Source organism: Drosophila montana, unplaced genomic scaffold, assembly GCF_035044405.1.
Source record: "Drosophila montana isolate Dmon_TW-CO22-7 unplaced genomic scaffold, ASM3504440v1 contig_3733_1, whole genome shotgun sequence".
In the NCBI taxonomy this organism is placed as follows: domain Eukaryota; kingdom Metazoa; phylum Arthropoda; class Insecta; order Diptera; family Drosophilidae; genus Drosophila; species Drosophila montana.
In genome coordinates this window covers 1,739,415-1,763,648 of record NW_026998620.1, presented here as the reverse complement: position 1 = coordinate 1,763,648, position 24,234 = coordinate 1,739,415, and the positions used below count along the sequence as shown (strand labels likewise).

Sequence of the window (24,234 nt, the reverse complement as noted above, 5' to 3'; positions counted from 1 at the left end):
AATTAACCAAAGCAAAAACCCAATGTAAAATACAGCTATCAACACTAACTCAGTATTTGCATAGCTTTGCAACACTGGCATATTCAAGCATACTTACTTCATAAACCAGCTCTTTCCTTGGTATTCACAATTTTTGTTTAGATAAAATACTTAACTACTTGATATCTCAGCATAGATTAGTCTCTACTTGTTTGCTTTCGATCCTGCACATTCGCAGTTCTTATCAACACTAACACAGCATTGAAGATGGTTTTGCAACACTGGCATATTCAATCATACTTAATCATTTAGCCAGCTCTCACATTCGAGCTTATCCTTAATTCACAATATTTGTTTAGATAAAATACTTAACTACTTGATATCTCAGCACAGATTAGCCTCTGCTTTTTTGCTTTTGATCCTGCACAGCAAACTCGCAGTTCTTATGTCAATCTGCTCAGCTACACTTCTATGGAATGCTACTTGGAATCCCCCCACTCGCCCGTCAATTCTCGCCCCCCTCCCTCTCTCTCTTCGCCTGCTCAGCTGCTGCTGTCATTTTCAATATTTTATGATGGCTGCCATTGAACTCTCTATAAAGCGCACATAAATTCACAAAACGTAGCCAATGTAGCTGCCCCCGAAACAGTAACAGAAACTGAAACTGAAACTAGAACTGGTACTGGGACTGGACCAGTGCCTGGCATTTCTTCGAGATGTGCTGCGAACAATGCAGCAAAATGTTGTGGCGCAAATGCCGTATACATTGGCCATAGCTACTGCCCCCGCCCCCGCCACCGCCCCTGCCCCTTGCGATGGCCAATGTCCCCTGTATTTCGCATAAAGAGCAGCGCGAAGACAAAAAACTACGTACACATCATCATTGTCAATTGCCGGATGTGGGCCAGAACCTGGGCATCTGGATTCGTATCGGCCACAGGCCAAAAGGGGCACTGCTAAAGGGGAAGGGGAATGGTGAAGGTTGTAGGAGAGGGGTGGGGGGGCTAACAACAGCGGCCAAGCGAGCAATCGCTGCTGCTGTATTCATTGTTGCCACGTAATTGCATTTCGCTATCGCAGATATTTATAGCCTCCACTCGGTCAAGAGCAGCTCCCAGCTTGGACCCAGCAGCAGCCAATCGCCAGCAGCTACTACGTTGGCAACAGATTTTTTGTTGGTTTTTTTCACAGCAAATGCGGTCAACCGCAAAAGCGCAGCAGCAGTCGCAGCGGCAAAGTCTTTGCAAGAATAAGGGATAAGGGCGTTAGAGCGCATTTGTTGTTGTTGCTCTTCCTGCTGCTGCTGCTGCTGCTGCTGTTGGTGTTGGGCATTAGTCCTGGTCAGGCAAATAAAAATAAGCAATGCTTGGTCGCGCTTTGTCACTGCGGTTGTTCTTGTTATGCCCTGTAACTACGGCAAGTGCTCAAGACTAGGGTATATTGCAGTTGAGCAAAACTTCACAGCTGTATGCCAAGCTGAAGAAAGTAGAATTTCGATAGAATCTGCACAGCTTCTTCTGCTATGGTTCATATGGTTATGGTTTGATATGTTCCCTTTGATCCTCTAGATCAATTTGGCATCCAAATCCGACAACATTATTTTTGGTCAAAAATCATATGAAATTGGTCAAAATTTCCCAGCCCATAACTCGGTCAAAACTCAACCGATTTTCATAAGGTTTGGCTTTTTGTTCATGGTTTGACCTCTATATCAATTTGGCATCTAAATCTGACAACATTATTCTTGGCCAAAATTCATGTGAAAATTGTACCCTCAAATATCCTATACAGACATATATCCTATATAGACACATAGGTCCAAATTACCTACCCACATAACTCGGTCAAAACTCAACCGATTTTCATAAGGCTTGGCTTTTTGTTCATGGTTTGACCCCTTTATCAATTTGGCATCAAAATCTGACAGCATTTTTTTTGGCCAAAATTCATTTGAAAATGGTACCCTTAAATATCCTACATAGACATATATCCTATATAGACATATAGGTCTAAATTTCCCACCCACATAACTCGGTCAAAACTCAACCGATTTTCATAAGGCTTGGCTTTTTGTTCATGGTTTGACCCCTTTATCAATTTGGCATCAAAATCTGACAACATTTTTTTTGGCCAAAATTCATTTGAAAATGGTACCCTTAAAAATCCTACATAGACATATATCCTATATAGACATATAGGTCCAAATTACCTACCCCCATAACTCGGTCAAAACTTAATTGATTTTCAAAGGTTTGGCTTTTTGTTCATAGTTTGGCCTCTAAATCAATTTGGCATCTAAATCTGGCAACATTATTTTTCGTAAAAATTCATGTAAAAATTCTACCCTGAAAAATCCTATATAGACATAGGTAAAAATTTGCCAGTCCCATAATTCGGTCAAAACTCAAGCGGTTTTCATAAGTTTTGGCTTTTTGTTCATGGTCTTGACCTTTTATCGAAATTCATGTAAATATGGTAGACTAAAAAATCCTATATAGACATAGCTAGAAATTTCCCACCCGCATAACTCGGTTAATTTCCGATTTTCGATTTTCTAATAAGCGCATTTTTAGATTATATCTTGGTGAATTTAAGAGCTTGAGGCGCTACAATTGATACATTAGAGTTCTAATAGAGATAAAAAAGAGGGACTCCTAAACTAGCTTTTCCCAAGGCCTTCAATCGGGCGAATCATTCACTCTTTTTCCGAATGCTCTGAAATACCTGGAAATGATAATAATAAGACTCAGTTTAAGCAAAGACGCTATTGAAAATAAAATTTTACACAATTAAAGCTACTAGCTACCAGTTACAGGGTATCTGGCAGTCGATCACTCTCCGACTTAAGTGCGCTGACCTGCTGGTGTTGTTGTTGTTTTTGTCATCATCACGAAACACATTGAACATCAAGCGCTGAGCAGCACTGGACATTGTCATTGCATTTCGCAGCAGCCGAGCCAGTCCTGCAAGTGGAATATAATTTTCCTTTCGTTTCTCTACTTATTTTTTTATTTGTTTTTTTGGCTCATTTCTCGCTCCGTTTTGTTGCTTTTTCCACTTATGTATATAAGTAGTACGAAAGGCACTTGCCAGCTGCAGCGCATTAGTGGCCACTTTAACAATGACCGGCAGAGGCCAATTTTTATTGAATCGAGTCGTCATCAGACTCAAGTCTCCCACTTTGAATGACGGCTTATGCTCTCGAGCTGGAGCTGAAGCTGAAGCTGGAGCTGGAGCTGGCCCAGGATCTGGCCTGTTGTGACATTGATAAGCTCGGCTTTCAGCTCACACTTGTGGCCGGTTCTTTAAATGAAACCAAGAGAGCTTATGGCAGCACACGGCGTATACGCAACGTAATATGCAATTGCTTTGTCTTAAGTCAAGTGCTTTCAACAAATTTATCTGCTGCATCAATTTGTTGTTTCTTGCACTGACAAATGCTTGTCTAAATTTTGCCAATTTGACTGCTTGAGATCATTTTACACTTTGATTGGACTTTAACTTGCTTTTTCATTTAAAATGCATTCAGAAACTAAATTGTTTTTATATATGTGAGAAATTGTTGCTCTGCCTCAGACCTTTTTGCATATTATTTGAAAATATGCATTTAAATCAAAATTGATTGGAAATTTTCGAACACAAATAGATTTCTCTTATTTTCAATTAAACTGAAATTTAATTCTTTATGAATTCGGACAGATTTTCGAATTTCAATTGTTGTTGACTGAGTCTATCTTTTGGTTGAAATTCATGTAAATAATTTAGATCTAAATTTTGATAATCATCCCCAAAAGTTTAAACTCAACTAACTTTATCATAACTAAATTTCTTTTCAGATTCTTGCAACTATTTTGACCATGGTAAGTTTTTTTAATTTAATGATTAAATATTTTAAATTAATGCTAAAGTTTAAGCATTTTGCAAGCAAGAATATATTTCTTTGTTAAATTTCTACAATCCCGCCCTTACTTATTTTCGAAAACTTATTGTCTTTTCCAAAGGAGGAAAATCGAATTAATATTTTCGTATTCAAATTTTGGCTTCCAGAATAAGAATAAAATGCAATATTAAAAAACATAAAAATGTATATAAAGTTTCGCATATATCCACATATCCCTACTTATCTTCAACTGCAAACATGCATTATTAAAGATTGCGTTTTCTCCTCAATTTGTAGAGGCAACATTTGTGCGCATTCCTAAAAAATAATTTTAGTGTTTAGCTCTTTTCACTTTCTTTCGAATCTTTTGCAAGTCCTTGCACTTAAGCCTTGTGCTGATTTTAATTATAAGTATAAATGCTATTTAAAAATAAATTTTCTCGCCATTTGAGCTGCTCAGCTTTTGGTATTAACCAAGTTTTAGCAACTTGATGCTGTTGCGTTGGGGCTGAAATGAAAATTTGACCTCTGCTTTCGGCTGTTACAAGCAGCAATTGGCGTATAAATTTCGAGCACACACACACACACAAACGCACACATACACTCTTACAAGCATGTAAATGTTATTGCAAGCATAATTTTCTTAGCTGCCGAGTGTGTGTTGCTTCTGTTGTTGTTGCTGTTGTTGCTTTTGTTGTTGTTGCTGCTGTTGTTGCAGTTGCAGTTTTTGCACGTTATACGAGCCATTTGCAGCAGGCAACTACATGCGACTGCATTGCGGCAGTTGCCGTTGCCGTTGCCATTTGCTGTTGCCATTTGCTATTGCTCTGGTGCCTCCATTGGTGGCACGGTAATTGCCATTGCTGTGTGTTTGTGTGTGTGTGTGCGCTGCCAGGCGGCAAGTAAAAGTCAGTTTTAGGTAAAAATTTTCTAAAAATAACAATGCATAATTTACGTTTTGGCCGAAGTCAAGGCAATGTTACACCCCAACTGCAGCAGCAGCTGGCAATGGGCAAAGTAACTGCCGCCTGTCTAAATAATAAATAGAAAAGGATATGCGAATGCTGGCCGCAGGACCTAGTTGTTGTTGCTGCAGTTGTTGCAGTTGTTGTCGTTGTCATTAGCCGTTGTGCAAATAATTTACTTTACCACATTCACTTCGATATCTAACCAGTTTGATGTTGCCCCTGCTGCTGTCTGGCTGCCATTAAAGCCGCTGTCACACATTTTGAAAGCAGAGCAGGGTGTGCGACTGTGTGTGTTGGTGTGTGTGTGTGTGTGTTGCACTTATTGATTTCAATTAACATGCAACAGCATGTCTCTTTTGTGTATAAATACACACACACACACACACACAGACAGACACAGACACAGACTGTCTATAGATAGCAGGCTGCATTGTTGCACGAGTCGTGTGGCATGCAACATTCTGTTGTAGTTGTTGTTGTTGCCGCTGCCAGGCATCGTCTCCTTGCTTCTGCTGCTGCTGCTATTCAATCTTTTCGTTGGCTAATGTTACACTTGTGCATCGTTACAATTTTGCAGCATGTGTGTGCTCTATCTGTGTGTGTGTGTGTGTCTGTGGAAGAGGTCACTGCTGCTGCTCTTCTTTCAATAATTATCAATTTGTGTGTCTGTGTGTGTGTGTGCAGATCTAGCATGTTTTGTTTATTTACTTGTTTTTTGCTTTAAGGCATTTGTTGGGCTAACAGTGCGTATGCGTGTTGTGTTTTTACTGTGTTGTGGTTATTTGCTCTCACTGCTTCTCAGTATATTGTGTGCCTTTAAGTTCGGCCTATAAATTGTGGGCCTAGCCTCTGACATTGGTTGATACCAATACTATGCTCCCTAAGCTCTGGACAGCTGCAATCTACGTAGCTTGTTCTTCGACTGATTAAAATATTTGTTTTATGTTCCACTTTTGTTGCATGCAACTAGCTTAACCCAACAGCAGTGCATACAAATTTAGAGCTTCTTCTAATCGATTGTATATAAAGTTTTGTATAGAGTGAAGTCTGCTACTTCAAATGGCTTTAAGAAGGCTCCATTAAATACTTATTAACAGAATTTGCATGCCTAAAACTAGCGTAAAAGGTTATGAATAGATGTATAGATTAAGTATAATTCCAATTAAAGATATGTTTATCTTGTCGATTTTTCTTTAATTAAGGATTTCAATCAACTTTAATCTTCGGCTTTTACTGGAATCGGATCCCCAAACTTCGTGCTCAGTCTCCCCTCGCTTAGCACAGTAAATCAATTAGTTAAACCTATTAAAAATTTATGTGACAGCATTTAACGTGTTAAAACATACAAAAAACTGAAGTTATTTATTTTTGTTGAATGGTTTTCAATTCCATTTTTTCCTCTTTTGTGAAGAATTAGCAATTAACAAAACAAATATATAACAAACCAATTTTTGCAGACTTTGAACCGGCGACTTGCCGTATGCTGGTTCGACGCGCAGCTCTTTTGATTCGGTAATTAAGTCAGGAGAAATTCTTTTATATATAGATTGAGTTATTCTCTTTGTCATATTGTCCTGTTGCTCTGGGGTATTTACACAGTGGCAGGCGTCCTTTAGTATTATTTGCCAATTAAAACAAATGCGTTGTTCAATATTTATTTTAATGTTTACCTTTATTTGTATGAAACTTAATATATAAATTGCAGCTATATACATTGCATATAATTATGTGCTTCGGCTGTGTATTTGTTTATGTATTTCTTTGACATTTGGTTAATAAGTTAAGTTTAAATTTGACTTTGCTTCCATTTGCTGCTTTAGCTTTGCTCTGTTAATAACTACGACTTTTCTTTTTTTTGTTTTTGTTTGGGGTGAGGTTTGCTGGCGAATGCTAATGAAGCCAAATATATGTGAGCATAATAATATATTGTACAGATTTAGTATGCGTTGTTCTTTAAGCTATTGTCTTGGTTACTAAATACTTAAATGTTGTTCGATTCGCTTGTGGGCTTTCATTCTATATATTTTGTTAAGGCTTCGCTGTCTCTACTTTTGTTCAGTCTTTAAAGTCAACTGTTTAACAATATATGTGTGTGTGTGTGCGAGTGTGTCTGTGTGTCTGTGTGTGTGTAAGTATTTCTTAATATTCTTTGTGCATACTTAACGCTGTGTGGCAAGCCTTTTCAACCCGCTGTTATGGCGGCTTCTCGCTCCTCGCCCCCGGCTCCTCTTGGCTCCCGGCTCCTCTTGGCTCCTGGCTGCCGGCTTCTTGCTCATTACGTCGCGATTTCTGGATGTTGGCCCAACTGCCTTGGCTTTTGTGTGCTTTGTTATTTTTTTGTTCTTTATTTTTTTTTAATATTTTTCATTTGTATTATTTAAAAGCCCAATTTTTTTAAAGCTTTGAGGTCTACGTCGCCGTAGTAATCCTCGCTATAAAGAAAAAAAAAACACAAAATATTTAAACAAAAAAAAAGAAGAGAAAGGAATGAAAGGAAACATGCATAAATATAAATTTTGTTTGTTTTACGCTGCGTATACGTAATATACACTAATTTTTGGTTTGGCTTTGCGTTGATTTGTTTAATTAAATTCTTCTGCTGTTGCGACTGCCACGCTTGACACAAGAGTCTGAACGTGTGTGTGTGTGTGTATGGTTAGCTGGCCAAAATTATTTTAAGTGACAGAGAGAGGATTTTGTACACATTTTTTGTTGTCGACGCTTTGTGGTGGTATGCTGGCACATTCAGATTGCTACTTTTATGAAGCTATGCCCCGCCTGAAGTGCCCGTCCTTTGTCTAATAAATCAACAAAAGATTTTTTTATGAAAACCATAATTAAAAAAAATAATATTGTTAAAAACTTGTTAAGAGAGTGGCGACCGGCGAGTGGCGAGTGGCGAGTGGCGAGGCTCTGATGAAAAGGCGAACGCTACTGTACAAGGATTTGCGTCACAGTCAGCTGAATGGAATGGGATGGCGCAAGGGCAAAGCAACAGGACATCAAGGATTAAAAGAAGATGCTCGCTTGTTTCCTGGCATCCCGCAATAACAACAACATCAACCGCACACACACACAGACACACAGAGAAAGACCATAGGGAAACAGCAAATTGCCTTTAAAGCGGCGGTCTCCGGGAATGGGCAGACGCTGTCAGGCACACAGGCATCAACAGCAGCAGCAGGACATGCACGCAGCGCTCTTCATAGAAAATGCGCGATGTGGTCTAACGGTCTGTTGGTCTGTTGGTCTGTTTGTCTGTTGGTCTCGTCCAGCAAATGACAAAATGCGCAAAGCTATTAAATTAAATTAAATGGAATTGGGCAAAACCCCAGGACATGGCATTCTAAGCTACAAAAATATGAACGGAAATTGTTTGGCCATCTTTTTGTTTTTTTTTATATAAAATTTATTTATTATACTCTCTGGCTAAAAGGGTATTACAAAAGTGTCGAGGAATATGTGACGCTTGGAAGAAAATAAAAGTTTCGCTTTTTTCTATCAGTTTATATATCAGATTCAACCAGAGTCGATCAGTATATTATGTATAGTTGCCATAGAAACGATCGGTCGAAAGAGAGTTTTAGTAGGAACAACTTTTTGGGCTTTGAATATATTTAAGCAAAATTGAGTATCTTTCCTTACAAGTCTCTCCAGAAGCGAATGTTATGTCAGATAGAACAATTCTGTTGGCCTTCCAGATATTTAGCTTAAGTACGCTTCAATAGATCATAGAAAACGCTTTTTAATATCGTTTAACTATATCAGTCACAGCAAGTTTTCAGTAGATGATATTTTAATATTGTCAGATAATGAGTAACGCATATATAAATCTCTCTCTCTATACATAGAGGGTATAAAATAAGGAGACATTTGTTGAATCAGCTGACAAGCTGTATGTATAAAACTCTGCGTAGGTTCACTTTTCTGTTGCAGGCAGTGCATATGGCGAAAAACGCCGGATTGAAGCACTTTATCATAGAGCTGCCATAGAAATTAATCGTTCTTGCATATACGATAATATTTTTATGAAGATGTCTTGATCTAACCCTGCATATATGTCTTTTCTCTTTACAAGTATGCAAAAGTAATATCAAAGTCGGATCATATATAGCTCGTTGATCGTTTTCTTGTACCACAACTATTCTCTTTAGGAAAATATCTTGAAGAATCCTTGCATTTATAAGTCTTACTTTCTCCCTTACATATGAGTTAAGTCTTATTGACATCGGTTCAGTATATCACATAGGAACGATCAGTTAAAAATAAAGTTCTTGTATAAACAACTTTTTTGTAGCTTGAGCTAACTTAACCAAGAGTTGCATTTAAGAATTCTTCCAGCAGCCACAAGCTCTTGTCAACATCGGACTACTATTTAATATAGCCCTATCTTGACCAAGTTCAGCAATTATATAAAAGTGTATCTAAACTTCGGCGATAGTTGTACTTTAGTGTACTTTTTTGCACATTGTTTATTCTGTGTTCCAGCTAATGCGCTCTCGCATGGATCACTAGTCTGTATATCTGCCAGCATATTGTGTATTTATGTGGTCCGTGCTGCTTAGTATTGGCAGGCAGTTGGCTGCTGTTAGTTTTCTGTGCTTGCTGTGCGTTTATAAGATCATTAAAATTAATTAGAGTCAAAACGTTAAAAGGATTTTCATAGCCAGCACAGACGCAGACAGGCGGACAGATGGCGAAAGCTAAAGCGCGCTTATTATCCATCAACAGCAGTTGCAGCAGCAGTAGAAACAGCAGCAGTTGCAGTAGAAACAGCAGCAGCAGCAGTAAAGCCAGCAGCAGCAGCAGCAGCAGTTGTCCTGCTGTAAGCCCCGGACACGACTCTATTTCTATTTGCCCCGGAATATCTTGTGCTTGTGCCCGGGCAACTGTTGCTGCTGTGGCAGCCGGGTTGTCCAACTTTGTTTAATCATTTATGTTTATAAAACACTTTTATGTGCTTGGCGTATTTTGCCGTCGCCACAAAAATTGTGCGGGGCAAGCGACTCGTTGCCAGTGCAACAACTTTTAATTGGAGATTGCAACAACTACAGGCGACTCTTGTAAGGCAGGTGAAAGCAAAATATGATAACAAGAGCTCTGTTCTTGCCGGGATTTGTGTGTGTATATCCCCTCCCCTCCCCCTCTCTCTCTCTCTCTCTCTCTCTCTGTTGCCGCAGTTTTGAGCAGGGGCCAACAGCGAATTATGTGCATTTCGGCCACTTTGTACTAATTTTCAAAAATGTTGCAGTCCTTTGCGCGCGCATTCAAACATTTGCCAGTAAGCTCTGCCCGCACACACACACACACACACACACATAGTCTCACTCACACACACAGCCTAGCTAAAAGTGTCCTTTTGCCTTGGCTGCGCCTTGAGTTTTATAATTTTTATTTAATTAGTTTTAAAACTCTTTCAAAAATGTGGCAAGTGTATGCGAATGTGCGTGTGTGTGGCTATGCACACACACACACACTTTAACACACACCCAAAAGTCAACGGCATAGTAAAGTTTTGCCCACTTTTATGATTTAGTGGGGCGGCCAACCGCCCCGCCTGCCTCGCTATCGCCTCTATCGTCGCACCTCTGCCCACGTGCTAGTGTGCGTGTGCGTGTGTGTGCGTGTGGGTGTGTGTGTGTGTGTCTGTCTGTGTGTTGGTTCTGCCTGCAATTGTGTTGATAATTTGAAAATTCATTTAAAGTTTTTGTATCGCGTTTTTGTTTATAGAATCTAATGAATAATTAACAAAGTTCTTGTGCATTTCAAAAGATGTCAACGACGCAGACGCTGACGTCGACGCCGTCGTCGCCGCCGACGCCGCTGTCGACGCCGCATTGGCAAAGACTTCCTGGGCAGTCGAAATGGCTGCCAACTTTTCATTTGCGACAAATATGGCTGGCGTCGCAAAGTTTTCTGTTTACTTATTATTTGCAGACTCTTCGACTTCAGACGGCAAACTCAGCCAAACGAAATAGCGCAAAAACACATGCCCCTGCCCCTGCCCCAGCCCCCCCTGACACACCTCCTAAATACCCCCCCAAACACCCTGGCCCCAGCTCACATGCCTCAACAGCCCAATGGCAAATTTATAAATAATTTACGAGTGTTTACGAGTTTGCTCGTACTTTTCCCAGCCAAAAATTGTTCGACTTCTAGTTGCTCAAAATAGAGCTTCAAATCGTGGGGTCGGGCAACTCAACTTTGACCTAGGTGCAGTTCGGTTTTACTTTCAGTACGTCTTCAAGAGGCACAGGTTGATTATCCCGTAGAAATTACGACAACGTTTTGGATTATTTGAAGTGGTGAATAGTATGAAAGCTAAAGACTTGATTTCAGATTGGATAGAGAGTGGAAAAACGATAAGAACTATTAATATCTCGATGCTCTGTAAATATGTTTACTATAAATATGTTAACATATACATAACAGCATCAGCCTTACGAAATAACTCTCATAGTAGCCCATCTACTTTTAAAGTTGATAAATATCAAGATCTTGGAGAAAATCCTTAGTTAGCCACACACCCTTTATTTTATATTCCGAACTGAAGCATTTTTATGAAATAAATATCATGGGAAAAGTACAAATTCTGTTAAATTTTGGACTAGTTGGTGTGAGTAAGGATATGAAAGTTAAAGGCTTCATCTTAGATTTTAAGTTAGAAAAATGAATAGTTCGAATATCTCTATTGTCAATAAGTTATTACTGCAATTTTAACTACTACAGCCTTACGAAATAACTATCATAGTCCATCATATTTTTAAGATGATAATTGTAAAGATCTTGGATCAAATTCTTAGTTTTTTATCCTCCAACCTTTTAATACTCTAGGAAAGGTACAAATTCTATGTGGTTTTCTAATAAGGACAAGTAAAATAAATAGAACTTCTTTCATGTATTTACTTGAACAATATCCATATGAGAAAGATTAGCTATGGCAACAGATACAATTTGGCTGATACCGTCTGTTATAGCCAAAAATCCTTAACAATTATTATTAAAATAATTCAAACAGAAAATGTTGCAAATGAATTGCATTTGCGGAGAAAAAAGCAACATCTACCAGGAAACTTCGATTTGACTTCGTTTTTAGATGCAGGTGAAGTGATTCGCATAGAAGAATGCATCCGAAAATAAAATTATTGATTTAGAGCGAAGCCCCAAATTCTTTCTTCATTTAAGAAGCTTCACATATTTATTTAAAGGAATATATTCTGGCCAATTAGAGGCAAGGCAGCTAATGAGAAAGGAAGCTTGAAACAAGAAAAATGTCGCCAGAAAAGGCTTTTAAATAAATGTCATATAGAAATAACTAAATTTGTTTGTTTTTTGTTTTTTAGTTTTTGTGTATTTTTTTTTATGTATAAAATAAAATTATAAGCTTATAAACAAAGATCACTTAAATGTACAAATCTCTCAATTTTACTCTTCAATTTGAAAGATATTTTTCTCTCTCCTCGATGTTGTTTACACTTTTGTTGTTCGCACATTTGATTACATAACATGTTCTCAAGATTTTCAAAAATTTGGAAGACACCGAACATATACATATATGTATATATACCATATATCAACAATTTGACTCATGAATAGGTTAAAGAAGAAAAAAACGAAAGGATAGTGAACGGAAACTGATGTGATATATAGTAGAAAATAGATTGATTTTGAGTACTTCTTTTCTCTTTTTTTTTTTATCAATTTGTTAGAGGTGACTTTGTGATATGTGAGAGTAGGAAAGTTGGGGGCAAAGGAGTTGAGTTGAGTTGAGTTGATATTGTTGTAGTTGTAGTTTCTTTTTGTTCTTGTTATAGTATTTCTTTTTCTTTTTAATTGTTGTTTTTTTTTTTTAGTTGTTGTTGTTATGTTTATGAGGTGGCAGCTTTGGTTTTGGGCGCGCTCTTAGTGCGACCTTCAGTGTTCAATCCAGCTAGAAGCTCGCTTTTGCGGATGCTCTTCAAGTCCAGATCACCATAGTAGTCTTCGCTGCAATTGTAAAGGGACGAGGTAAAGACATATGTGAGAATAGGCCAAGAGAAATGTATGTAATTGAGTGTGACTGTGTGTCTGTGACTGTGTGTGTGTGTGTGTGTGTGTGATAAGAGGTTAGTGAAAGAATCGAGTCTGTTGTGATGGGTGCTAACGAAAAGGCGGCTTTGAGTTAACTGTTGGGTGGACTGTGGTCTGTGGTCTGTGGTGCAAGCGTGGCAAAGTAAACTCGAAACTCAAAATCAACGTTTCCAAGCAAAAACATTTAACAACCGAAAAAAAAACAAGCAAAACCCAAGTGCTTAATATAGTGTATACACGCATAAGGTACGATAAAAAAAGCAAACAAAAAGTGGGCAACTTACCAGCCGGGAACATCCTCGGGATCCTCGCAGTTGCCGGTGCCATCGCTGTCGCCAATCTTGAAAACTGTGCCGATGGGGCAGCCATATTCGCGTGCCACGCCCTCCAGGCAAATATAGTACTTGCGGCAATCCTCGGGATGTGCATGACGAGAGAAGGAGCCGGTGTTGGCCAGCTCACCAGCAGCCGGGCAGGCAAAGCCGTTGGCAACCTCTGCAAGCATTAAACATTTAGTTTTTTTGGGGAAAGAAAACTTTGGCAGTTGAGCTTTGGCACTCACCTTCGTTCTTGCACTCGGGCACCTGGTCGGCCCACATGCAGACGCGTGCATCGCGATCGTAGGCCAAGCCGGGCGAGCACTGGTATCTGGATGGCTCGCCGTTCCAGCAGTTCCAGAACACATCGCACTTGTTCTCATCGGGGAAGATGCCGTACAGACGCGTGCAGTGCGGCGTGGTAATTGGCGGTTCTGCCAAAGAAATATTCATTTAAGATCTGACACCAGACTAGATATGTCTAAGTGGTAACTCACCTAGCTCGGAGCGTTCGCCGCACTCGACATTGTGCAGATAGTCGCAGTTCTCCGTGAGGAATTTGGAGTCGGAGGCATCGAAGGCCAGGCCGTTGCCGCAGGTCTTCAGCTCGGAGACGCCATTGTCGCACTTCCAGTACTTGTCGCAGGACGTCTCGTGTGGATAGAAGCCAAAGTCATCCGGACACTTGAAGCTCTGTTGGGCGACAGCTGCAAGTGTGGCAAGAGTGGAGAAAGTGTCCAATTAGACTCGAGTGCATAAAAATATTAAAACTAATCGAAATCAATTTGTTGGCCTGCATCAATTGCATTATTTATGGCACAGCGAGGCGTGGCGCCTAATAGGCCCCAAAGTGGCCCCCTGAGTAATTGCATGGCCAATGCCAAATGGGCGGCTAATTGTTACACACACACACACATATATACATATATATATGTGTGTATTTACATGATACACACATATACGCACAACAATTTGTCAACTTGTGCAAAAGGCATTCACTTTAAAAAGTCGTCCCAGACGATGGCTGGCAATAAATCTTGCTGGCAACTTTCAACAGACAGCTCTAGAGATCTGAGATACACACACACACACACGCACACCCGTTCACACACACACACACGTGTGTGTTGTGTTGCGTTGACAGCTCAGGGCCAACTGCATTTACTTTTTGCGCTGGCTGTTGTTTCTCTTTTTTCTGTGTGTTTTTTTTCGGCGATGAAATTACAGCGTCACCGCCGACAATATCGATATCCACACCGAACCCTGTGCGGCTGGGTTGAAGCACCTGAAACGCGCCACCAAGGACTTATCGTCGCCTCTCGCTCTGTCAGAGCTGCGCCCCTTGCCCCGCGCCCGTCGCGCTGCTCGTCCGGGCTTAGTGCAACCGCAAAGCGTAACGAACTAAATTCCATTTATATACCCCAACTAATGCGGTATTTTTTAGCCTGCACTCGGCAATGCATTTGATTTTATTTTATTCTATTTAATTTCATTTCATTGCAAAGCGAAATCAAATGGCAACAGCAGCCAGCAAATAATTATTCACGTTTTTAACATTTGCCAAACGAATTCGCAACAAAATGAACAAACGCAAGTGTCCTGGCCCCTGGCCCCTGGCACGCCCCCGCCCCCCTTGTGTGATAATCTAATTGCAAAGCCGCAAAACTGCGGTCGGGCTACAAATGCCCAATCAGAAGTGCAGCCTGCCACACCTGCCACGCCCCCCCCCCCCCCCTCCCAGGGCAGCAGGCCAAAAAGATTGGAAAAAGAATAAATAAATATATGAGGGAGAAAAAAAACAGTATACTAAGCCTGAAGCAACTCTTGATAAACCAAACAACATGCAATTTTCATGTTGTGTAAACTAATCAAATATCAAATTTAATATACATAAAAGTTTTTGGTTGTGCACAACAGAAATCAAAACCGTTGGCGATTATCAAATTATTTGCAGAATTTAATTAAAAACTTTGTTTTCATATGGAATTTATTTTACAGCTGTGTGTGCGGTTGTGTGTGTGTTTGTGTGTGTAAACACACTCATCAACTGCACGCGCACACACACATACACACACCTTTATAAATGTTGGGCTCATATTTATTATTCGCACTTTTGGTCAGCGGGTCAGTTGGGAGCAGTTAGTCAATTGCATTATAAATTAAAATAAACATGCTCTCCCCCTCTCTCCCCCCCCCCTGACCCTTCACTTGTTTGCTCGAATATTGTTAATTATGGAGATATTTAGATTTAATCAGCAGTCAGTTTTATGATAAGCAAGAGATTTGTAGAGAGTAAAGTCAAAATTGGTATTTTCATAAATTTGTATATGAACTTTTTTTTTACAATAATTCCCAACACTGCGCAACATAAGTGTTGTTTAAAGGAAAAAAACTATTAAATTATTGTATGACTAAAATAATTTTGTTATAAATTTCAAAGTAGATATGAGCATAAAGTATAGATATACTAACAATTTATTTAGGTTAATTTTTCTTCGCCAATTTCCTCTGCTTGAAAACAAATTAAAACTTTTCAACAAATATTTTAGAGATTTACATAAAGTAATCTAATCTCACATAACTTTATTTATTCTTGCCACTTTTTATGCTTTTAAGTTAAAAACATATAAAAAAAAGAAAACAATAAGTTGTTGCGGCTCTAACTATTAAAACAAGAGTTTGGCAGACAGCAATTATTGTGAAATATAATAACAATTTACTCTTTGCAATTTTGCTCTGTTTATGAGTTTTGGAAAGACCAAAAATAATAAAGATTTTATGCACATACAACTTGTTGAGTAATTTTCAGGGCACAGTTTTTGGTTTTGAACAGAAGCTCTAATGCGGCTGCCCAGCTCAGGTGTGCCTGCAAACGCAGCGCCATTTCAAACAGGCACTTTCGAGCACTTAGCAGCTGAGCACACAGAGAGAGAGAGAGAAAGGGAGAAAGAAGGGGAGAGAAAGGGAGAGACTATGTACACACAACATTTAACAACTAACAAACAAAGCCAAACTCTCGGAGTGTACGCAGCCAACAGTTATAATAATTTAGTTTTGTTGTTGCAACAACTGAAGCAATGCAATGCACAAAAAGCGCAATTCAACCCAAGTGCAGCCCCAACTGGCAACCCCCCCTCTCTAATGCAAACAGGCAATAGAAATGCGTCATGGAGAAGGGGCACGGCCTCTGGCGGCAACAGTGGCAGCCACAGCAGCAGACCGCAGCACTAATGCGCTTACATATGTACACACTCTGCTCTGCCATGCCCACACTGATGATTACATTCAGTTATGTATGTGTGTGTGTGTGTATCTGTGTGTGCGTGTGTGTGTGTGTGAGGGAAGGGGGTGTGTACATTTGTCGCGCAGCGTAAATACCACATGTTAACTAAACAATTACCTTTGAGCAGCTGCTGCTAGCTGCTGGCCCAAGTGGCGTATACGCAATAAATTTTAACATTTACCAAAGCAGAAAAGTGAACGGCTTGCTCTAATGAAAATTAACTGGACATTGATCAAAGTGCCGCTAAAGCGCGCTAAAGGCTGTACCTTGCCTTCTAAGGTCCTTCAATGTCTATAAGCATATATTTTTTTTAAATGATTTATTCCTCAAGAAATTCCATGTAAATATATACGAAGTCTTTTTATATTTAAGCTCTTGCCAGCCCTAAAAAATTTCTATTTTATTATTACTCTTTTTTGCTTTATTTTATAATATATTTATTTATAAATATATAAATATATCTATATATATAATTATATTTATTTTTCTTACATTATGTTTGGATATTATAGTTTTATTCCTCAAGAAATTCTATTAAATGAATACGAAGTCATTTTATTTTTGAACTCTGGTCAACCTTAAAATTTATATTTTATTGTAACTCTTTTTTTTATTTATTTTAATTAAATTGTGTTAAATTTAATTTATTTAATGCCACTTTCTATAATTATTTTATTTTATAATGGTAAATTCTTCTGAATAACTCATATATTTGTTCTTTTCTGGATTGTTCTGTTCTGTATATATATTTGTTCTCTTGATGTGAGTTCTTTTATTTAGACTCGATTAAATTACACTTTTCTATTAAATATGAAATCAATCTGCTGAAAAGTGATTCATGACGAGTTTTTGTATCCCAAAAGTACTCAAGCCATGTTTACAGTATGCATATATAAAACCTGCCGCATGATCTAGTATATCTTTTATTTACCAATTTAAATTAAAAACCATTCTCCAATTTGGATGCTCAATTTTTAGCATATTTTCCTTGGCATTTCCTTGATTGATTTTATAAATAACCAACGACAACAACTGATGTCATTTGCGGAATATTTTAACTGCTAATTAATTCGTTCTAGAAGCTGCCCCGCTAAATGAAAACGAAAGCAAAAACTCAATTCTAGGCCGCATTCGAGAACCGGTTTGACGAGAATCGGCCACATTTGCCTTGCCACATACTACTAACCCACTCTCCACTCTCCACTCTCCACTCTCCACTCGCCGCGGCTGTCGGTTCTGTCGTCTCTGGGTTCTTTTGGGCGACATTTCCGGTCGGCGGCACGCCCTGCATTTTGAATATGGCACACGCCTTTTTTTTTGGCCAATTGGCCAATCTCGTAAATTAGCCGAGCTTTACTTGGCCAAAACTGATTGCCTTGCCGCATGTTGCATGCTGTTTAATTTGCTGTTTGCAATAATTGTTTTATCTATCAATTTTGAGCGCTTAATTACGTTTTTTATTTACAGTTTTTTGTAAACAATGTAGTTGTTGTCTGTGAGTGTGTGTGTGTGTTTGTTTTAATAATAAATTTGTATTGACATTTTAACAGTAAAACCGCCAATTGTATTGGTCTTGTCGGTTGAATGCATATCATTCCCGCTGCTGTTGTTGTTGTTGTTTATATCTACTGCCGTTCATCCGGTCGTCCATTAACATAATCATTTAATTAACCAAAACTGTACACACACAAACACACACACACACGGGCTGATAAAGCGGCTCATAATGCAGAAATTAATAAATAAAAAGCGCAAGACAAAAATAATATAATAATAAAATTGAATTAATTTATGTTTCACCTAAATGACAGACATTGTCAAGATGCAAATAATACAAATAAATGAATAATTTAACTTGAACAATGAATACATTCACAATTTGCAACTACATTATTAATTCACAACAATGCCAAATGATATGTGATATGCACATGGCAGAGCATTACATTTATTATTGCAGACCACGCCCCCCCAGGCCCCGCCCCCATAGTCCCCGCCCCCCATTCAAATAATTCCCAAATGGGGCAGCGAGTGAGAGTTATAATTGCGCAATTTATTTAAATAACTAGTCGCATGTCATATCGCAGGGTAGCTAAGGTGAAAATCATATAAACATACATACATTTATTTATTTATTTTTATAAAGGTAATCCTTTGGGGACTCTAAAACTGAACGATCTCTAGCTTGAATTTTTAAAGGAGACATTGCAGGCACTGTACCTCTCCTATATATATAAATCAGTTCGCTTTCTATGTCACCTGCTTTTACCGATAAATCTTTAGTTGGGCATATATTATATTTAGCACCGACTACATATCCCCGAGGCTAGCTTCAGCTTCTTTTCCGACTAGATCCTTCAGCTATCTTCTTTTATAATGTCGCACTATATATCAATTATATAAGCAGAACATTTTTAAATGGCTTTGAAGCTCACATAAAAGTATTGAGAACATGAATTAAACGATTTTAAAAAGTCACCAAGTTCGCTCAGCACTTTTTATCGAAATGTGATAAATCTTGCTTCGTAAAAGTTGAATTTTAAAAGAGAGAGAATCTTGAAATGTTATATTATGAATAGAAAATGTGCCAGTCCATCGTTAAAATAATCAATTGAAGTTGAAACTAAATGAACTGAAGCATGTACATCGAATCGAGACTATCGATTAAAATATCGATGGGAAAGACAGCCAAGTCCATCCCCAACAAATAATTATTTCCTTGTGTCAAACATTTCGACTCTTTTTCCATATAGGAAAGGGAATGCATTTTATACGAAAATTAAAACAACAAGTCGAATTCCACGTTCGTTTAAGCTTAAACGATATTTCAGATAGTAAAACATATCGCAGACAGCTGCGAAGACTTCGTCTAGAATTCAGACAAACTCAGTTTCAGATGCATTTGCAGCGTGAGTTTTTTGTTGTCTTGGGCGTGTCTAACATTTAATGGCTAAGGATCAGCATAGTCGGAGCTAAGCCAGCGTTTGATCAAGCCATTCATCAATTGGCCTGTCATCTATGGCATTCCCTTCTAGATGCATATCACAATTTTATGGCTACGTGTCCTGCAAGCGATATCATGACAAATAGTGACAAATTTGCATTTCATGTCATGCAGCCTGCAGCCTGCTCGCAGCGCTGACTCATAAATATGAATATCAACAGAGTGCAGTTCATTGAACTAGAAGTGCACACACACACTCACACACACACACGCACACCCACTCGAAAGGCAACAAATTCCAGCGAAAAACACTTGAAGCCAACTGCTGAGAGTTTCCTTGCCAGACCGCTGCCAAAGTATGTACATGTCTATATACATATATATTTATAGATATGTATTCCGACTCATAATCGTTAGCCGCAAGAGCTGCAATCAGAGCTTTGCTTGTATTTTGTTTCTCTTTTTTATTTATTCTTTGCCTCCACAATAGGTGTTTTGTGGCACTTGTAACTATCTATCATTTGGGCTTGTTGTTGTTGTTGTTTGTATTGTTGTTGCCTTTGTTGTCTGGGCCCTGCCAGCGCCAAGACATTGCCGGCCATATAAATCAAGAAAATTGCTGACATTTAAGCACGTTTCATTTCATTTCGTTTCGTTTCGTTTCGTTTCTGGCCCCACTTCGGCTTTGGTATTTACCTAGCAACAACAACAACAACAACAACTCTTTTAGCAGCATTTCCGCTAAATGTTGTTGCCTTCTTCGGGCGCTTGTTCTTTTGGCCAAAAACTGTTTTTGCCCTATAGCGCCATAATGATATTTAAATATTTGCCCACATAGCTGCCGGCATGCCACATATGTGGGTTAATCTGCCTTTCAATTGTTTGCCTAATGTTTATTGCTGTTGTTGCAGTTGTTGTTGATATTGTTGTTGCTGTTGTTGCTGAGAGCTGGCGCGTGTCTCGTGTGCGTCATCCGTGTCATATATATTCGAATAGTTTCTGACGCGTCACATATTGAGCCACAAATCCGTCTTAGCCCATGTGAGCCGCGCGCCGAAAACTTATAGATTTATTTTTCAAATTTAACGCTTCGACGACAGCCTGAGCTGCGGCCAAAAAAAAAAACAAAAAAAATACAGAAATGTGGCACGCAAATTGACTTTCGAGTGGCGTATTTTTATTTATATATACATCTTTTTTTTCGGGCTCCTATTTGTTGTTGTTTTTACTTTGGGCCAACCCGCGCGCTACACTTGCCTGGCCCCATAAATCAGCGCAGATATCCAGCTAATGTGTGCGAGTGTGTGTGCGAGTGTGTGTGTGTGTGTGTGTGTGTGTTTGTTGTGCCACTAATGCAAGCCATAGCTCGCGCAGCTGTGTGTGTGTTTTGGCCATTTCGTTTGATTTTGTTGCCACAAAATAAAAACTTTTCAAGCGTGACTTGCTGCTGCTGCTGCTGCTGTTGTTGTTGTTGTTGCTGTGTGGCAACAACAAAATGGCAACACACACATATATTGTTTGCATTTGTTACGCTTTTTCTGCTGCTGCTGCTGCTGCCGCTGATACTAAACCGCAGCAGCCAGTCAATGCAAAAATCCAGCAGCAGCAGCAACAGAAACGCGCCACAAAAATAAAAAATAAAAAAAAGGTGGGGAGGGGGTAAAAAAGTCGCGCAACCGAATGCGGAAATTTATTGTGTTTTGCGTCGCTTTTCGGAAATCTTTTGAACGCTTAAATTGTTTATCGCCGTGATTAGCATGCTTGCGGCAACATTTGGGCCAAGTGTTTGCTTATTTGGCCAGTTGCTTTTTTTGCTGAATGCCCCGCCGAGCAACAGTTGCTGCTGCTGCTGCTCTTATGCAACAGCAGCAACAGCAGCAACAACAACAGCAACAACAACGATTTGAACTTGACAATGCGTTGCTTAGGCCCATTAAATGTTGCTCTTGTTTAGTTTAATAACTTTTAAATTGTTGCCAATTAAAAGTCAGACAACAACAAAATGCATAGCACGCAATTTGGCCAAAAGCGATTTTTTTTGTTATTCCTTTTGCTTTTGCTTTTGTTCGCCAGTTGAAAAAGCGTCAACAATGTTGCGGCTAAAATCACTTTGATGGCCCAAACGAAACAAGTTTGGTTAATGGGCCAACTGGGCGTGGCCCAGCAGCTGCTGCGTATTTAAAATTCCTGCGCCAAAAGAAAAAAACAAGCCGATAATCACGCAGCAATCTTTTCAATTAGCCGGCTCGAAACGTGTTTCAAAATTGTCAGTTTTTTGCGCAAATATTGAAAAAGCATTTCAATGTCAATGTCATGCAAATGTGGCTAAAAGTTGGCTCAGCTCTGGCCAAAGATCATTTATAAGAAAGATCATCATGATGTTGATGATGATGATGTAAGCGATGCAGCCAAGCTGAACCTCTGCCGAAGCTCTGTTGTAATTTCTTCTGCACTTTTTAAGGCGTCGCCTCGCGATGAGGTAATGAAATCGAAGCAAACCAATAGATACAGATACACACCAATCGAGTGTGTGTGTGTGTGTGTGTGTACAGAAAATGCAAGTAAACGTCAAGTCGGGGATTGCTGCAACATGGCCAACTCCAGCTCGATTACGCTTACGGTGTTTGCATTTGGCTTTTGCGCCTTCGCTTTTTTTTTATTTATTTAGTTATTTTGGGTTTTTCATTTCATATTTTCCGCCTGCTATTTGCCAAGTTGGTAAAAGTGGGCCAAGCTGGGCGATAGTTGATCATAGCCGCCTGATCACCTGTTGCACAAGCGCCCGCTCTTATAACACACTCGATTTAAAAAGCACATTTTGTATCTTCTTTTTTAACACTGGGCCGCTGAGCATTTTGTCAAGTGTCCTTCAGCGTGTGGCTGATTGCGTAAGAGAGAGAGAGAGAGAGTTTGAGCTCCTTGAGCGTGCTTTCTTCTCTTTATATTTTTTTTCTATCTCTTTCTCCTTAACATCATATAACTAACAGATAATACATACCGGCTCCGAATAATGCCACAAATACAACTATAAATTTCTTCATTGTGTTTGGTTGTTGTTGTTGCTGTTGCTGCTGTTGTTGTTGTGTATTTGGTAATAACGCTTTTAACCGTTGCTCGACGAAACGTAACCGAATCTTAAAGTAGAGGGGGGTAGGCGGCTCGCAGCACTTGAACAAAACTTTGATATAGCGCACCACTTGGACCGACGACTTGAAACTGTGTGTGGCTGTGGCTGTTGCGGGAGCTTTTTATACCGCTGCGCATGCGCGCCAGCCGCGAACAATCCAGAGAACGCTGACGGCGGCAGCGACGCTGGCAGCAGCTGGCGTTGACTGCGCCGCTCGCAGCGACGGCGCACGTTCACCGACAACGACGCTTGCAACGGTACCACCAAGCGCAGCCATGCGGGGCTCATAGCAGTCAGCTTTGTGTGTTACTTTACAATCGCTACCTCTCTCTGTCGCGCCCGTGCGTCTTGGCCATCTCTCTTCCTTTCGCTAGCGCGCTGGCTCACTCGCTCTTGCCTTCGCTCTCTCTCTCTCTCTCTGTCTTTCTCACACTCTCTTGTCTATGTGCGCGCGTGTAATTGTAATTGTAAGCGACGCGTCGCTTTTAACTGTAAGTTGCTTGTTTTGTATGCACGCAGCGCACTGTCGCCGCCGCCAGCGTCGTTGGCAGCGCTGCCAGCGTCGACGCCAGCGTCGCACTATTGTTGTATTTCGGCTGCCTCCAAAGCGAACCAGACGTTCAATTGATCTGCGGCGTTACGTTTTGCACTTTGAGGCGGGGGTTGCAAATGGAATTTTATACCTGAAAGTTCAACGGGTGTGTGTGTGTGTGTGTGTGTGTGTGTGTGTGTGTGTGTGTGTGTAGCCAACGCTAGCATCCATTTCGAGTTGTTGTTGACGCTTGTAGCTAATTATGGCCTGGGACTCTGGGCGAGTGCTGCCGGCCTCAGGGCACGGCTTCTATTTACCTACCCAAAAAACCGAAATTCATAGTTGAACTTCACCTCATTGGCTGTATATATTGTATGTGTGTGTGTGTCTGTGGGTGTGTGTGTGCGTGTGTATTGTCTGTCTTGCGACTGAGTCATGCGCCTGGCATTTCTAGCAACAGCTCTAGGCGCATTGCGCATACGCCGCGTTGTCTGTGTAGAATGTTACTTTATACCCTTGCAGACTGAGCTAAAAGTTGGTCACGAAATGTGATACACACACACATATATTCGACTCTATAAAGTATATATACATATATTTGAACAGTTTCTTCAGAAAAATGTAGAACAGGAATATTTTGTTTTCGTGCAAACTAGTTTCTTAATTTTGAAGATAGCTTCGCAAGCCGTAATTTTGCAGCATTTTGTAGTTCTTCCTCATTCAATCAGATCAGAGCCCGATATTATTTAGATGTCATCAACTAGAATTGTTGAACAAGCATACCTTATTGTGTCTTAAGAAATCTTGTTCGTATACATCTATTAAGAATTTCTTCAAAATCTTTACACTTAAGTGAAAACTTAACAAACATGGGAAAACTCTATGCTTTAACTGTCTGGTTGGTGACCATTGATCGAAAATAAAGTTTAACATTTTGTTTTTCAATCTTAACTAAACTTCGTCTTAATTATCATAGTAAACAAAAGCATTGAACAACTTTGATGCTGCATGAATTGACAGACTAAAATAGAAGTTTTGTACGAACAACTCTTATAATTTTCAATATATTTTCAATAATATTTATAATAATATTTTTGTTTATATTTGATCAACATGCAATTACTTTCTCGTCGA

The 24,234-nt window shown here is 39.5% G+C and overlaps 1 protein-coding gene across 2 annotated transcripts; it reads right to left on the bottom strand.

Annotated features, from left to right (window-relative positions):
• Nucleotides 1–6,480: 6,480 nt before the first annotated feature.
• Nucleotides 6,481–22,651, bottom strand: Gasp (Chitin binding Peritrophin-A domain-containing protein Gasp). Of its 2 annotated transcripts, none has more exons than XM_064693710.1 (5): nucleotides 22,440–22,651; nucleotides 13,712–13,921; nucleotides 13,460–13,648; nucleotides 13,182–13,392; nucleotides 6,481–7,259 (listed from the first exon to the last, which is right to left on the bottom strand). In XM_064693710.1, exons 1-5 carry the CDS (start codon nucleotides 22,480–22,482, stop codon nucleotides 7,205–7,207), a joined length of 708 nt encoding a protein of 235 aa, XP_064549780.1. In that variant the 5' UTR covers nucleotides 22,483–22,651; the 3' UTR covers nucleotides 6,481–7,204. The 2 variants fall into 2 exon arrangements, with proteins under 2 accessions (XP_064549780.1, XP_064549779.1); XM_064693709.1 differs by lacking the exon at nucleotides 6,481–7,259 and adding an exon at nucleotides 12,465–12,813.
• Between the last annotated feature and the right edge of the window lie 1,583 nt (nucleotides 22,652–24,234).